General features: G+C 43.8%; 2 protein-coding genes across 6 annotated transcripts in view; one reads left to right on the top strand and one right to left on the bottom strand.

Annotated features, from left to right (window-relative positions):
• The window catches only part of SLC38A12 (solute carrier family 38 member 12), a 242252-nt gene extending 234693 nt beyond the window's left edge, over nucleotides 1–7559 (bottom strand). The window contains exons 1-2 of one of the 4 annotated variants that reach the window (XM_078610855.1): nucleotides 6964–7559; nucleotides 2789–2863 (exon numbers count right to left, since the gene is read on the bottom strand). In XM_078610855.1, the coding sequence (XP_078466981.1) occupies nucleotides 2789–2833 (45 nt within the window). In that variant the 5' untranslated portion in view covers nucleotides 2834–2863; nucleotides 6964–7559. The other 3 variants (XM_078610854.1, XM_078610852.1, XM_078610853.1) reach the window with 3 other exon arrangements.
• On the top strand, nucleotides 7250–15795 carry NAT9 (N-acetyltransferase 9). 2 transcript variants are annotated; one of them, XM_078610856.1, is made up of 6 exons: nucleotides 7250–7601; nucleotides 9399–9508; nucleotides 11429–11569; nucleotides 13816–13875; nucleotides 14511–14605; nucleotides 15386–15795. In XM_078610856.1, exons 1-6 carry the CDS (start codon nucleotides 7525–7527, stop codon nucleotides 15518–15520), a joined length of 618 nt encoding a protein of 205 aa, XP_078466982.1. In that variant the 5' UTR covers nucleotides 7250–7524; the 3' UTR covers nucleotides 15521–15795. The 2 variants fall into 2 exon arrangements, with proteins under 2 accessions (XP_078466982.1, XP_078466983.1); XM_078610857.1 differs by having other exon boundaries at nucleotides 7281–7601; nucleotides 11429–11500.
• The last annotated feature ends 1146 nt before the right edge of the window (nucleotides 15796–16941 follow it).

Raw genomic sequence — 16941 nt, 5'->3', positions numbered from 1 at the left:
CTTCTCCCCATTTGTCTAAATAGTTATATTATGTAGATTTAACCCATACCATTCTGAAGACGATAATGTGATGTGACATTAAATTTTGCCAAATGAGGACCTCTGCTTAAAATGTGTTTATAATGAGCCTTACACATATACAATTCAAGCACTGAGTGCTAATATTCATAATAAAGGTTTTTGGGTTAGATCGTGTTATTTATAAATGTGTCGCAACCCTCCACCACCCGACACAGCCAATCAGTAAAAAAATGTGTCACGTTGACAAAAGACAAATATTTATACTCTTAGGTTTTTTCGGTAAAGTCACGTAGGAAAAAATTAATAATAAAATAATAGAAATCATAATAGCAATAAAAGAGTGATTCATTATTTTATTTCAATTATTATTTCTATTATTGTATTATTTCTTTTTGCCTACATGACTTTACCGAAAAAACCTAAGAGTATGAATCCTTGCAGTCACGAAAGCTTCAAATCTAGACAAATATTTCACTACTTTAGCCCACCGGTGTGTTGAAGAGTGGATCCATAACATTTACAATTTGAGTAGTACGACGTTTCGCTGGAAATTACATCCAGCATCTTCAGGCGATTTGCCAGAATAGTGAAGCCATCCACCTGCTTCCGGTCTGAAATCGTGACGGATGACGTCATCATTGTTGAACCCCATCAAGATTCGCGATCAGAGGCGGAGGTGGGGGTGTATGCAATTATGCAATAGATCAGTAATCAGCCAATTAGCATGTGACTCACCTGTAAGGAATTGCAATGTCATCTCCGCTCATCACTTACAAGTTAAAATCCCACACAGATATCAGCTCAGCTCATCACTAACGAGTTCAAATCCCACGCAGATATCATTGCCTCTTCAGGGTCAACAATGCGAGGACCATTTTCGGAGGAAGTTAATAGTGGTAATTGTATGGATCGCCTGGCCTTTACCCCAACAAAGATGGAATTTCCACCACTGGCTAATAGCCAAGAAAGGAGAGTGTGTGAGTACCACCCAATTCCTTATTTGAACAGGAAAAACACATTTCACTGAAATGTCACTTTCCATCACTACTAACAGAGTGAAATTTCATGTACTTGCAGGTAGTAGTGTTTAAACTTCAGATATGAGTTGTGCTGTTGTTTCATGTTTAAATGTATTCACATTCTATACAATGAAGTTAAAGTTTGTTTATAATAATTTAAACACCTAGTGTGACAGCAGCCAAATAATCACAGGGCTTCTGTGCCAGTCAGGGTAATATTATTAATGTTTGAATTTATATAGCATCTAAGTACACCACAACTCAAGTCTATTATCATTGACTATTTGACACTGGTGGAATATTGCCCATAAAATAAGTCGGAAACAAAATGTAATAACTATTCAGTACTCAAGAGACACAATGTCTTGACCCATGAATAAAGATGCTGACAAGTGCAAATTACTCTTTACTATTGCAAGGGCAAACATGACACCAGCAGTCAAGTTAACAACAGTACCTGGTGTTGTCACAAGCCAAAAGGTTAGTGTCCCCATGTTGAAAGCAGTAAAGGGGCACTTGCTCATCAACACTGTCAGCCCTTGGCAAGTACAGGAAATTCCCACCAAAGTGTAAATCGTTGTATCGATGAAGGAGAGATGTTAGGCCGAGTCAACCTTAAAATTAGATTGAGGGTTGACTCAAGCAATCTTCAAACTGCACCCACCCAGATTGATGCCTTAATAGCACAGAGCGATACAGATAGTTCAACTCTATCTCTTATCAGCAGATGCAACCAAATTGTACAGATTTACATGGATTTAATTACATATCACTGGTGACCATTTACCCATGAGCAATGTATTAACACTACTGTTGCCAATGTTCTCACTAAACAATAGCAAATATAGTGATTTAACAGGCATATTGTATACACCACCAGGAAAATATAGAAACTCAATAGACAGACAGAAATCCATCTCTCAATGATATTTTTTAAAAAGGTAATGTTTCAGTCGCACTGACTACTAGCCCTTCAGAAACAATGTTTTCCAGTAGCATGTGTTTTCGCAGCAAAGTCTGTAATGGTCTCATTGAGATCATGTATAAGAGTGTATTATTACTGTATATTTAAACTTAAACTGCCAAAACAAACCAAGAAAAAAATAACTGCCAATTCTCATATATTGGCAAACATAATTACCATTGTCACTAACAACGGTGACCATCAGACTTATGCGAATTTCTTTGGTATGAATTTTTGGAATTGTCCATTAAAAGTTTGCATTTGCCAAGTATAAACAATGCACATGGGTGACAACGCAGCCAGAGATAAGAATAATAATGATTGTTTTGGCCAATGTAATTTGCGAATATTTTTTTACCACATTTAAAGTCCTATTCTCAAACATGTATTATTATTTCGTAGGAAGCATGCAGAGTTAACTAAACTCAGCTATTTTTTTATTTTACCAGGTAAGGCCCATTGAGCTATTTCGCTCTTTATAAGAAGTGGCATGGTCACAAATTAAAGCTCAACAAAGTGGCTTATCACGTGAAAATTTATAGCAGCCAAATAGTCTAAACACATGTTTATAAATGTGGAGGGAAAAACCGGAGGGCCTAGTGAAAAATCCATGCGACCACGGGAAAAACACGCAAACTCCAAATATACAGGCATCGGGGTCGGGATTGAACCCAAAACCTCCTGTATACCAGGCGAGGTAGTCAACTTCTCGCCACCGCAGGTACGGTGACGAGATTTCAGGTGCACGCTTTGAGCTAAACTGCACTCGTGATGCCATACTCACAAAAGGTGAGTAGAGTTCTCCCGTATCGGTGATGTCACCAGCCATGGCGGATGAGTTTTAAGTGCTTCCAAGTGTCTGTCAACAACGCACCAAGCCACGCATGCACGTAACTTAAGAGAAAATCAGAACTTCTTCAGAGCACAGAGAGTGACCTGCAAGAAAGAAAAACACAATAGCACAATGCAGAGGTGTGTCAACCTGGGTCATAAACACAGCAAAAGGGGAACAACACTGGGCAGATTTACATCTATGAATGACTCAAGAGAAATATGCAGCAGTATATCCAGTAGGCGCTTTAATGCCTTTAGGGTACTGTACTTTTCTCTTAGTCTGTTGTTTCAAAAAGAAGAGTTCACAGCTTAAGAGCAAAACCTCTTCGAGCTATTTTAAGCAATTGGGCACAGGTCTATAAGGAAATGACGAGAGAAATCTGTACTGTTTTTAAGCAGGTAAGATAAACATCAGATAAACATCAAACTCCACGGGCAGAAATCTCGTAGGTGTCCACTGCTATTTTTTGCAACTTGTTTCCACTTCCCTCTATCCTGTACCAACATGCTGAGCCCATGCACATCTCGCTGGCACCAATCTATCATGTCATCCAGCCATTCTCGACAGGGTCTTCTTCCACTTCGCCTCCATTATTCCCATCATTCCAGTTTTTATTTTCCTGTTGTTCTCCATTCTGCATGTGCCCAAACAAGCTCAGTTTCCTTCTCATTACCACTTGCATCAAGTGTCATGTTATGTTCAGCCTTTTCTCACTTCTACATTTGTCACCCTTTGTGTCCAACTAAGATGTCGTATCCTTCTATAGCAGTGCATTTCAAATGCCAGTATTTTGTCCTTGTCAATATTTTTTAGTGTCCAAGTTTCGCAGGCATACAAAGCTGTGCTGAAAACGCATGTTTTTAAGATGCTCAGCTTGTTTTTTTTTTAGCTAATTTGCTTGCTTCTGTATATGTTGTTAAATCCTGCCATGAAGCCTTTTGCCTTCGCGATCCTTGCTCTTATCATGTCCTTCATACAGTCATTGTCCCAGGTCAATATGCTTCCCAAGGAGACACATTTTGTACATTCTCTATCTGTTGGTTTCCTGTCATTATTTCATTCTCAATGCGTTTGCTTCCAAACCCCATCGTCTTTGTCTTTTCCACATTGATCCTCAGTCCTGCATTCGTTGCTGAATTATTCAGTGTATGAACACTTTCTGCAACAATTTGCATTTTTCCTCTATCAAATCTATATCGTCTGCAAATCTTAAATTATTGATATGTTCACCATGTATCGGTATTCCTGTTCCATCGTCTTAGATGCAATCCATCTCCCTTTCCAAGTATGTAACAAAGGTGTTTGGTGATATTGCATCTCCTTGTCTTGTCCCTATGGTCGTTGTGAACCATTCTCCTATTTCCTGTCCAATCTTTACTGCTGACTTTGATCTTTCACCGTTATCCTGCACAATCTGCGTACATCTTTTTCCTATTCTATATAAATTGAACGTCGCCTACGTTATGGCATGCTTAGTTGAATCAAAGGCGTTTTGATTTGAATACTTAATATTCGAATAAACATCTGTATTCGAATATAAGCCCTGAGGGATGATATATTCATACCAACAGAAGGAAATAAGGAACAGAAAACATCTAAACAATAAAAAGAAAAAAACTATACGTACACTACTTTAACATAAATTACCAACAAATTAGCAGTTGTTTTCTTCGTATATGAGCGGTTATTGAAAATGTACCATAGTTATAATCTCGATGTTACATTTTTTCTCCATTGGGAAATGAGTGAAATGTTGATACTTTACACAAATCTGTTGCATAAAAAGGAATATAAGAGCCAACAGGAGTATATGGGCCTCAATACAGTCACTGCCATTCTCATTCCAAAAGACAAAGATCCCCCTTTAGACTTGACAGACCGTTGGGGGCAAGTCTTGTTAGTGAGCACCGATGAAGGCCAGCACAACACACGATGGAGTGGGTGGCCAGAACCACGCCCGACCACCTTTGTCTCCCCAGTGGCAAGGTTTACACACTGCACCAGGTACTCATATGTGGGTGAGTCGACCTCGGGGAAGCCCAGGACCAGTTTAGATAATCGTCACTAGTGTTGACCGCGAGCGGGAATCCAACTCGGGCTATCGAATTCGCGCTAACTGCTGCACCAGCCCAATACCAATACCCGCCATTTGCCACCAAGTTACGTCACCATGGCGCCTGTGCCAGGTCAGGTGCACTTTGATGCCACGTGAAGTGTCGAAGGCTCGCTGACAGGATGTCTCAGGACAGCCCCAGGTGCCATGGTTTGGCTGACTGAGATGACCGGTAGATGCATCAGCTCTACCCCCTACTGTGCCAACATGCTGCATTTTAGCCGCAAGGCGCTCTGCTCGTTGTTGTGAGCGTCGCTCCACTGCCCTCCGTTGTTGCTGGAGGGTGACTGCCTCCAACTGCCCAGTAGCGTCCTTCACGAGCCTCCTCCATAGAGGCTGATCTTGACACCGCTGGTACCATTCATCGGCAAGTCCACTCTACTCTACATCCTCCCGTACCGCATCAGTCCATCTCTTCTCCAGCCCATGTCGTGCCCGTTTAGCCCCCTCTATGCGGACAAACAGAAGCTGCTTGGGCATGCGGGCTACATGACCCAGCCCTCAACCACCTTCACCTGCAAACCTTTCTCAGGTCATCAAACCTCATGCCTTATTGTTTCTCACATTCTCATATTGTATTCCTCGGTGCCGTAAGGAGACACATCAGTGGGAACCATCCATCCCATCTGAGGATCACACATAGTACAGTACATAGATGCATTGACATACACATAAAAAAAATCAGGCCCTTAATGGCAAGAGCTTCAACTCAGCAGAGTAAACGCTCTCCTGATGACGAGGTGAATTTCCTTGTATCATCAGCCTTGTATGAAGACTACGTATTCATGAGTTATGTTTTTTGTTGCCAACCAGGGCAAATGAACAAATGTATCCAGCATATACAAAATATATTGTTATACATGTGTAGTACACATGTATGTATGCATGTTTAACTTATTTTGCACCCAACCATGCTAATCGGAGGTGCGGGGAAGGACACCAAACTAAGCGCAAAAAATCAGTCCAGTTGGTTGTCCTTCCCCAGCATCGATGCTCCTAATCCTATGCTCCCCTCTTTCACCAACCTACACGGGGACAAGCGTGGGTCAATAACCCTCATTGACAGCCATGGCATGGCGACCCTCAATCCTGCAGTGGACTCACAAAGGACCGTGCGTGGTACCTGTATTTAAAAAAACACATCCCATTGGCATGTTGTGATGTATTAGCAGAATCCTGGAGCTTTATCGATGCTCCTCTTGTAATGAGATACATTTCAACAGAGGTGCGCAACCACAATACTTGACTGTACAATTAATTCGTTGTATTTAATCGGTTAACGATTATGAAGTTATAATAACATGCATGGAATTGAGTGTTGCATGGAATAGGTTCACGTGACACATGCCGAGCCACGGGAGGCCGTTACCCGCACCACAAATGTTAATAAATTACCGTTTTAATTGTGTGGGGGGCACCGTGAAACATCTCCGAGTTTAGTTTAACCAAACTCTGAGATGGGTCACGACACGTGTTGGATCTCCACCTTTCTTCATGGGCCACGAAACTGCCACCCGAAGCGCTCATCTCTCTCGGCGGCCGCGAGCCAGCAGTGGTAATTCCACATTCCCATGGCAGGGGTGAGATCCACCAGTATCAATATGTACCCGACGTCTTCATTAACGGTTAGTAAACCAAACCCATCATCCCTCACGCCTAGGTGGCCGATAAAACACAGTACAACTTGTGGAAGGTCAGCAGTGGTCGTTCGACAATCTGGCTCGTACACAGGAACGTGGAATGTCCACCACTGGTTCACAATGCATGTAAACCAGTGCACGGTGTGTACCACACGCACACTCCTCACCGAATATCACGCTGGCTGGTCGCCGTGGGAACGCGTCGCCACGGTAGCCGGTTGCCCTGGTAACTAGTCGCCCCGGTAACCGGTTGCCCTGGTAACCCGCTGCCCGAGGTAACCGGGTAACCCTCACGCAGCCTCCCGCTTTGAACACCGCCCCGCTTCCCGGTATTGTCACGTGGCGGGTGCTCCGGCGGTCACGTGACTTACAACGTGGGGTGGGGGCGACGACTTCATCACGTGACCGGGCTGCCGGGCGGACGAGTCCGCGCAGTCAGTCACGTGAGCCTGAGCCGCTATTTTAGGGGCGGGGCTTTAAACGCGGTTGGGGGCGGAACCCAATGTTGAAGGGGCGGGGTCCGTTGGGCTGGGCTACCATGGGTGGACGGGGTTAATCGCTGTGGGCGGAGCTATATGGTTAAGTAGGCGGGGCTAACATGGGTGGACGGGGTTAATCGCTGTGGGCGGAGCTATATGGTTAAATGGGCGGGGCTAATGTGGGTGGGCGGAGCTGTCTGTTGAAACAGAAGGGGGCGAAACCCAGACAAGTGGGACGGGACGATCGTGTGAATGGGCCTTAGCGATTTTAAGTTCCGCGGAGTCAGATTTTCGTTCCGGGCACCACGAATGTTCACGTCCGGGGGGTAACGCGTCACGCAGCGCTTCTCCTCCCCAGGCGGCCTTGAGTGGCGCGCCGCTCTCGGTTGACCTGCGGGGAGCGGGCGGGTTTGCCGGGCGGGTTTCTCGGGCGGGTGAAGGCGACGAGACGAGATGCGAGTGAACGCCAACACGTTGCTCGAGGGCCGCCACGTGGTGATGGTCCCCTACGAGAGGGAGCACGTCCCGCGGTACGATGCCGTTGCCTTGGCCTGGAGCCCGCGTGTCAAGCGGGGTTGGCAGGCAGCACACGGCGGGGTGGTGAATGCCACGAGTGCTGTACTGTTATGCGTCATGGATAGTCACCCACCACCATTCGTTCGTGAGCCCAGACCACATTTGATTTGGCCATAACACCTGAGGGAGCAGATCTTTAGCGGTTCCAATGTACGTGATTCAGTGAATTGTGGTAACCATCTGAAATGAGTGGGTTATCAAATAATTCACAATCATCCATATAAATCGACAATTGTTGAAATCTTTATATGGTACCAATGTCAGTCTGCCTACCGACGTATTTTGTGGGCAGTCGACTATGAGCTTGAAAGTATTTACTGTTTTATCATATTTATATAATCCTATTTAATTCCCAAGATTGTTTTTCCAATACGATATTCTCCGGCAAAACACTGGTCAGATCCGTCCCTCGGGTGCGGCGAATCGGGGCGACTGCCCCGGGCCCCGTGCTTTGGGGGGCACCGCGCCTCCACGTCACGGTGTCGGATGTAATACTTCCCGTTTCGTTTGAAGGGGCCGGCGGGGGGCCCCACATGCCCTCGATCGACAGCCTTGACTGTTACTAGAACATTTTTTCTCATAGAAAAAGCGACTACGATGTCTTTAGTGTCATTGATAATATAATTGGAATCTGAAGATGAAATGCTTCAAGAAAATAATTGTTAGCATATCCCACCCGAGATGGTACCGGACAGGCAATTTTCGAGGGCGCAATCAATCAAAAGACCATTGGGGCACGTGTTGACAGGACGCGATGTCGCCCCCTTTTTTACACCGGAGTGCTGCTGCGATGGGGCCTCGTGTGAGACTTGATTTGACTTGATTGCTTAATTGAGCCATTATCCATAATTTAAGTAATAGCTTTAGCTGTGGTTTGTGAGATAGTTTGAACACTTTCTATTGTGCCCGAATTGCGTCGTGCTTTTTATTCATAATAGCGCCATTTGATTTGAATGCATTGTTTGTAATTGTGTCACCTTTGTGTTCCAGTTTAGCATTAGCTTTCAGATCACTTTTATTTTCTAAACTGCCTTTTTATATTATTAAAGGCATTATTAGCCTTGTATATTTTATACCAGATTAATCAAGTGAAATAACTTGCAATATTTAAACGTATTCAATTCATTGCGTTATGCATAGCTATGTGTTTGCCCTAATTTAGTACATGTGCCCTTGTTCATGTGTTGTTAAACTTTTCGTCGCAAATACCATTGCCCTGGTATAATACTTATGCTTGTTTACTCAGGAAATCCTCACCGAGTCTCAAGACTTATTCAGAAGGGGACTGTCAAATTTTCGTTGGCAATGTTGCTATGTTGTGATACCAATTAGCATATTTTAGCATTGTGTTGTATTTGACCCATGCAGTGTTTTTAAGTTATGGCAGGAACTTGGAGGGAACCCATGGAGAATAGTGAGAAAACGTAAGTCCACAGAAAGGCGCCCAAGTCCGGAATCGAACCCAGGCCCTTTTTTGCTGCGAGACACAAGTGCAACCGCTGCGCCATCTGCCGCCCTCTTGTCAATCGTAATCATTATTCTGATGCTGGTTGAATATGTAAACGTTGAAGGAACCGTTAGTCAATCAGGGTTATGGTGGAGCAAAGGTGGCAATCAAATTTCCACTTGTAGTGTCAACACATTTCATAATGTACTTGCTCATCGGCTGTGCAGTGTGAATTGTTACAACAGGAGGGTAAAGGAGCAAGCGTGTCTGTGTGTTCACATGTGCGCCCTGTGTGTGTGTGCAGCTACCACACGTGGATGCAGAGCGCTGAGCTACAGAAACTCACCGCCTCGGAGCCGCTGAGCCTGGAGCAGGAGTTTGCCATGCAGCGCAGCTGGAGGGAGGACCCAGACAGTGCGAACGCATTTACTCACAGCCATACACGCGCGCACATGAGCACACGTACCTGCACGCACACGCACTGATATATGCACTTACATGTGGACAAGGACATGAGATCATTCACATGCCTGCACACACACAAAGACAAAGATCACCCGTATCGCCTCTAATAGATTTGTTGGGTCAAGTGCTTTTAGCGAGCACCTATGGACGCTTTGTCTCCCCAATAGCGATGCTTACACACCACACTAGGTACTCATTTGAGGCTGAGTCGACCTAGGGGAGGCCCAAGAACAGTTCAGATAATCATCACTGGTGTTGATCGTGAGCAGGAATTGAACTCAGGTGGCCAAGTTCATGGCAGAGTGCTAACCGCTATACTACCACATCCCAACTCAGACATACAAGTGTAGTGTCGTCGTGCGTCTCTTCGCATCTGCTATACATGTAATTGTAGCATTCCCCCGTACACGCACACATGCATGCACACCAACAACAACAACCACCATTCGCCACTAAGTGGCGGTGACAACACCACGACGCTTGTGCCAGGCTATGTGCACGTTGAGACCACGTAAAGTGTTGAACGCCCGCTGGCAGGAGGTCACGGGGCAGACCCAGGTGCCACGGGTCGACTGGCTGATGCACCACCTGTGCCCCCTACTGTGCCAACTTGCTGTGCTTTCGCCATCTTGCGCTCCGCTCATTGTTGTGAGCGTCGCTCCTCCGCCCTCCGTTGTTGTTGGAGGGCGACTGCCTCCAACTGCCCAGTAACGTCCTTCACAAGCCTTCTCCACAGAGGCCAATCTTGACACCGCTGGTACCAGTCATCGGGCAAGTCCACTCAGCTCTACATCCTGTACCACATGACTCATCTCTTCTCTAGCCCGTGCCATGCCCGTTTAGCCCCCTCGATCCGGCCGAACAAAAGCTGTTTCGGCATGCGGTGGCTGGGCATGCGGGCTAAATGACCCAGCCAACGCAGCCTTGCCTGCCCCAGGAGCTCACCGATGGGTCTTTGTCCAGATCTTTCAAGGATTTGTGAGCTCACACAATCCAGCCTTGTTAAACCCAGGATGGATCGTAGGCAGGCCGGCTTAAATGTTTCTAACCGGCGAAGATGTTCTATTTGGGGGAGTCCCCGTTTCGCAAGCGGAGAGAAGGGAGGGAATGGCTGTAGCCGAGAAGACCTGAAGCTTCGTGCGGAGCGACAGACCAGGTAGCTTCCACACAGCGTTATGCAACCCATGAAAAGATAATGCCGCTCGACTCAGAGTGAGACCTCTGCTGTCAACTGTCAATGAAGCCTACGTGTTAAACTGTCAAGGAAATCGCCAAAGAGGCCAAGTGAAACCCTACTGACAATTATTCTTGAGACTCGGTGAGTATTTCAATTGGTCCTTTGCAGACTGAAGCTAATGCATTGCCAGCTCAATGCCGTGCTTAACTTGGGAAAGAAAGACCAATGCTCGGGCTTCAATAACTCGTTAAAGCCTCAAGGAACTATTGCTTGATAATGTCCATAATGCCAAGACTACCAAACACCACGGAGTCAATTGGAGCCAGGGATATTCTGGTACTTATGATGGCAATTGTAACAGTTTCAGTAACATTGCCAGCAGATAACTGTGCCACAAGGCAGCAAAAGAATTGTGCCAAAAAATAATAAACTCTGCAAGGAACTAAAGAAGTTTGTGGTTTTATTGGTCGAAGTTAAGGACTTATTTATTTTATTGCAAGCAACGATTCACCAGCAGGCTCGGGACACTCTAAAGAGTTATTGACCCGACGCCTAAAATTAAACAACCGCAGATTCGAAATGGTACCTGGTACGGCCTTGAAAACTGCCCTCCTCTCTCCCGTTGCCACATTCCATTGTGTGCCACCCTCCCGGAGGGACCCTTACAATTGACGGCGTGTTTGTGTTGGCAGAGTGCACGTTCATTGTACTGGAGCGGGCGGCTTGGGATCGCGAACCATGCTCGGAGGAGACCTGCATGGCCGGTGATGTTAACCTCTTCCTGACCGACCCCGGTGACCACTCGTTGGCCGAAGTAGAGATCATGATTGCCGGTGTGTTCTCCAACTGGGACCCACACTAGATCATCCCAGGCCAACAATTCTGCCCTTGCAGCATTTTGCCAAAATGTCTTTAGCTGATGCATGGCCATTTATCATAAGTTCAGCGTCTGGTCTGGGTCAACTCGGCCCATCACGTGTTTAATTTGATGTCCATCCCCCATACCTCCAGTTAGCATGGTTGGCTACGTATGGTGCGAATGAAGTTCAACATCCATAATCTCTAGAAGGTTGATAAAATGAGAACCATTTTGTTGCAAGGCAACAGTGGTCAGCCTATATAAATACTGGCCCTGTTATGGGAATGGGGAATTTCCTCCCCAGGCTCAAATTTGACTTTATGAAGAATGCCACCCCAGAGCTCATTTGACCCTTTGTTGTAATTTCGTTCATGCTCACGGTTACTTTTGTCAATAACAACTTTTAATTGCTTTATCTTGCGTTATATTTTCCCTCTACAGTTGTAAAAGTTCTCCCGTTCAGTGATAAATAATATTTTAACAGTCAATGCTTAACTGTCAGTTTCCCAGGTCTCCATGAAAAAGGGTTACTGTGTCTCAGTAGCTTGTCATTACATTTTACGCAGACAAGGAAGATAAGGTTTCAACCCAAATGGGAGAAATGTTTGGCACACAGACATCATACATATCTGCTTTTGTTAATGTTATACACATTTCATGGAGCTGCTCAAGTCCAGCCCTGTCCAATTCTGTTGAATGTTAATTTTAGGACAGTATTCTTTGACCTGCACAAGCCTAGTTTTTACAGACGTGTACTGGTCACTCAGTTCTCAACCCCCTTGCAATGCTTTGCGATCCGCTTATGAGGCATTTTTTGAGACAACCTCACAAATCCTCCCCTTTATGCATTATTAAATTAAGTGGCGTTTCTTCCATTCTATTACAAATCTCTCAACGTGATACACGACACTGTCATTTGACTTTCATATCCAGTGTCACCGTAAAAATGGCCTGACACCAGTCTGCCACATAAATCAGACACGGATTGAAAAGCACTGGAATTGACTGCCAACCCTGTGGTCCAGGACCTCCTGATCCAGTGCTGACAGTTCTGCATCTAATTTATAAGGCAGCCTGTTTTATTTTCCACAAAATGCCTACCTAATCCACAAAAAGCATTGCACCAGATTTAAATTCACTTTTTATGTAATCCTTGCTGCATAATGGAGAATAAATATGTTATCTCGCCTTCCAAGGCTGACTTGAAGGCAGACGGTGCAATGCTTCATGCTAAGTGCATTTCTGTGCCACATTCGGCGAATGCTTTTAACCACTCGTGACATAAAAACATTCCACTGGAAGCCAGATTGTTTTTGCAATTTACTTAATGCACACCCACCATGTATGCCACGCAAGTAAGTTTTAGCATTTCATAAATGTACAAAAGCATTTGCCATTGGTTGTTTTACCAACACATTATGCTTTTGATATGAACCAGTTTGTGGATGTTCTTTCAATGCTGTCAATTATCATTTCTTGGAAATTGTTTCCATTTGTATCTCACCTACAGGGATTAAATCTGTCCTACATGTTAGTAAATAATAATGTACAGCTCTTTGTCAATCCACTGCTGAATTAACCCCATCCCCACACTTTGCCCATTGTGGGGGATTTTTGGCCATACTTAAATTTATTGATCGATATGGATTAGTGAAGCAGGGGCCACAAGCAAGTTGAATTATCACTCTCTATCAATGTTAGCAAGTGGCAATGTGGTCAGACTTACAATTGGAAGGTCGTGAGTTAAAATATTTGTTGGGAATCCATCCTACAATCTCTCAAAGGTCAGTAAAACATGTACTATTTTTGGGGGGAAGTCAATAGTGGACATGCCATGGACAGACTTGCCCTTTCCATGGGAATGTGGAATTGCCACTACTGGCTCAGAGCTGCCAAGGTATATTTTCACTACCCTCTTGTTGGTTTCAACAGAAAGACACTCGGTGTGTCTGAATAGTACATAGCCTAATATGAAGTGCCAAGCTCGTTTATAAATCCACGTTTTTTATTTTTTATTGCCATCATGCCCCATATATCATCCTGAATTGATGGTGGAAATTCCACATTCCTGTGGCAGAGACTAGTTTCTAGGGAAACCACTTGACTTCCCACAAAGTGTCACAACATATATCCACCATAGAGGGATGATGGGCTAAGTTTACCCCTTAGAGGAAATCTGTGGATGCTAATTGACTGTCCATGCTTGCCTATAATTTACAGAGCCAACTTGCAGAGGAAAAGGCCTGGGAAGGGAGGCAACACTTATTATGATGCAATATGGCAAGTATATTATATTGGATTATTAAATGTTATACTATTACATTTCAAGAATCTCATTAAGTTAGAAAAAAACAAAGATAGGCATTAATATTTAATGCCATTTAACAACCGCTCATAAAATACCTTGATAATGAGCCTTTGCCCTATCCTTGACGTGCAATTAAAATTTATCATAACAATTACCTAGGAAGTTTGTGTAGTTATATGCTGGCTTAGCAAGCAGTGGAAAACCGCGTGATGTAAATGTAAAAGCTTGCTTTTTTAACTTTGTCTAAAATTGTGATTCATTAATTCATTGGAAGAATTAGCTTAAATGTAACCCTATGACTATTAACCAGAATTACAAGGTGCTACGAAATGTTGCCAATTGTATATATGAATATAGATATGTTATATGCATTTTGTGCTTCCACACATTTCTAGTAGCTTCGCTTTATGAACAATGTGATTGATACTCTTTTTAAGATCACTAACAATGTGTAATTAAAATGTGGAACGCCATAAAACCTAACAATAATAACGTCTAATTAAAAGTAGCTTCATGAGTTTTCTTGCTTAAAAGTGTCACACCAAGATTAATTTAAATTTCATTCTAGATTTTTTTTCTAATGTGTCAATTTTGTATTTAATATCAGGTTTGCAGAATTTGGGGATAAAAACCTGCCAAGCCAAAATAGGAATGGACAATGTGGTCAGCATATCCATGTTTAAAAAGATGAATTTCAAGGAGGTAAGGTGTGAATTGGTTTACATCAGACACTCTTCTTTGACAAAGATAAACAGGGGAAATTGTTAAATTCAAGTGATTTGTTCGAAGATAGTGGTTTGTGAGTCAATGCTACTTGACTTGAAGTGGAAAAACACACTTGTAAGTACAACTCGTCAACCAGGTTTGTGATTCAACTTGGTGGCTCTTTGCTCAAATGACCATTGGGAGTATTTTGAATTGCAACCCTGAGCCAGTGGTGGGAAATTCCACATTCCCATGACAGGCACCACTATTTAAGACACGAATGAAGATAAGCACTGCCCTACTGTGTTTTACTTATGCATGGATGGCAGAGAAGACAGCATTCTAGACTACAAGGGCAGCAAGGAAGAAAGAGTGATCTTCCACTGAGCAAAGGGTTGCTATAGAGTGCCTCAATTGCTGCAGTATAATGTTTTGAGGAGGATACAGTGAAATGAGAGGGGAGAGAGGTAGGCAGGGATATGTCCGTGGAGGGTCTTTATGAAATACGACTATTTTGTTGGTTGAGTAGGGAGACACTTAAGACTTGTCTCGTACAATATCCCCAGAGTGATTATATTTATCATTGTATGAACCTCCAATAGTTAATGAACTAAACAGACCATTGCACAGTGTTTGAATGGATAGCCTCTCAACTGAGCTAAGCATCTGCTACAGTATGTTACATTTTGTGACTGCATGATAAAAACATCCTACAAATATAACTGGTAGTGATGGTGGTGATGATTATGATGATATACTGGCCTCACTTCCACACAGGTATCCAGGAGCAATGTCTTTCAGGAGGTCACGTTACAGCTGTTGATGGATGCCGATAGCTCCGCATGGCTCACTGAACAGACGGCACATGTCGTACAGAGAGACTATGCTCACCCAGCGTGCTGCCAAGATTGACATTGTGTGGTTTCCTCATTCCTCCTCTTTAAATAGCCAGTTTTGATTACGTAATCACATATCCGATTACCACGGTTGGCTACGTATGGTACAAAAGAAGTTCAACATAACGAAGCTCATTCCAACTCGTTCTACAAGATTGTCAAGGTTATCCCCCCGCCCGGCCCCAACAGACAACATAATAACTGGAAACTGCTGTTGGAATCCTGATTACACTGCCTCCATGGGGGAATGCCATCGTGTGTCATCCTGGAATAAAATCCACCTTCCATCTGCTACAGCACATGATTGATATTTTTAAATGCCTTGTAATCGCAATATTTCACGAGGTTTTGAGTGGTTTGATAAAATGTTGCCCCACGTGGAAGAATAACTGTACTCTTTGGTTCTTTCGGTAAAGTCACGTAGGTAGAAAAATAATAGATCACGACCTTTCGATCGCAACACGACGATTATGATTGCGTCGTGTTGCGATCGAAACGTCGTGATCTATGATTTTTCTATCTGCGTGACTTTACCGAAAGAACCAAATAGTATGGATTCCTGCAGTCACGAAAGCTTCAAATCAAGACGGAAGAATAACTGTATTTGTGTTTTATATACACAGAATTCCTCGTGTTTTAAGTTGCGGTATAAACAATGCTCCCCAGCATTAAAGTCCAGAGTGAAGACCTCCGCGTACGACTAACTTAACGTGTCCTCATTCGTTCGTTTACCATGTTGCTGCTTCATTGTAATATTTAACCCTGAATACACCACCCAAAAAAGAAGCCCCTCCCATATTTGCACATTATCTTTAAATGCACTCATAGATGTTTTTAGTTAAAATGTTATATAATTATGCATATTCCGACAGTAACCAATTATCTATCTTATTTAATAATACACGAAGATAATATAAAAAACACCAAACAATCCTTATTCAATGAATCCTGTCTGCATTAACCACAAGTACTTGTGGTGAACATGCAAACAAAATAAATGCTCTGATAATATATTAATTGACTTTGAAACTGATTGGTCCACACCAGAGACGGCTTTATTTTGAGCCTGTTCACCTTGGGGTGCGACAGGGATGTCCTCTGGATCCCACATTATTTAACATCCATTTCGACCACGTACGTGAAGCTTTCGATGACTGTACCGGAGGAATTTAAATCTGATACAGATACAATGGGAGGCTGATCCGATGCCTGAGTGGGGTCAAGGGATGGCTCCCTGTTGGTCAACCACGTTATCTATACCGATGATCTGGTGATTGCTGCTCACTCAGAGGAGTTGGAGGTGCTGCTGCTGAACCTGTAGCGTGCCATGAAGAAGTGCGCTTAAACATCAGCCCCACCAAAACAAACCACCAGCCTGTGTATTTTGTGCCATCAGACACTCCACCCGCAACAACTCTCAGTTGGTGATGGGGCAGT

This window comes from Lampetra planeri, chromosome 35, assembly GCF_965212315.1.
Source record: "Lampetra planeri chromosome 35, kcLamPlan1.2.h2, whole genome shotgun sequence".
In the NCBI taxonomy this organism is placed as follows: Eukaryota; Metazoa; Chordata; class Hyperoartia; order Petromyzontiformes; family Petromyzontidae; genus Lampetra; species Lampetra planeri.
The sequence above is the reverse complement of the archived record's forward strand: the minus strand, read 5'-3'. Positions and strand labels throughout refer to the sequence as shown.

Coding starts and splice junctions, on each gene's coding strand:
- NAT9 (XM_078610856.1), top strand. CDS start 7,525: ATGCGAGTGAACGCCAACACGTTGCTCGAGGGCCGCCACGTGGTGATG. Junction 9,509..11,428: donor CTGGAGGGAGGACCCAGACA/GTGCGAACGCAT, acceptor TTGTGTTGGCAG/AGTGCACGTTCATTGTACTG. Junction 13,876..14,510: donor ACTTATTATGATGCAATATG/GCAAGTATATTA, acceptor ATTTAATATCAG/GTTTGCAGAATTTGGGGATA.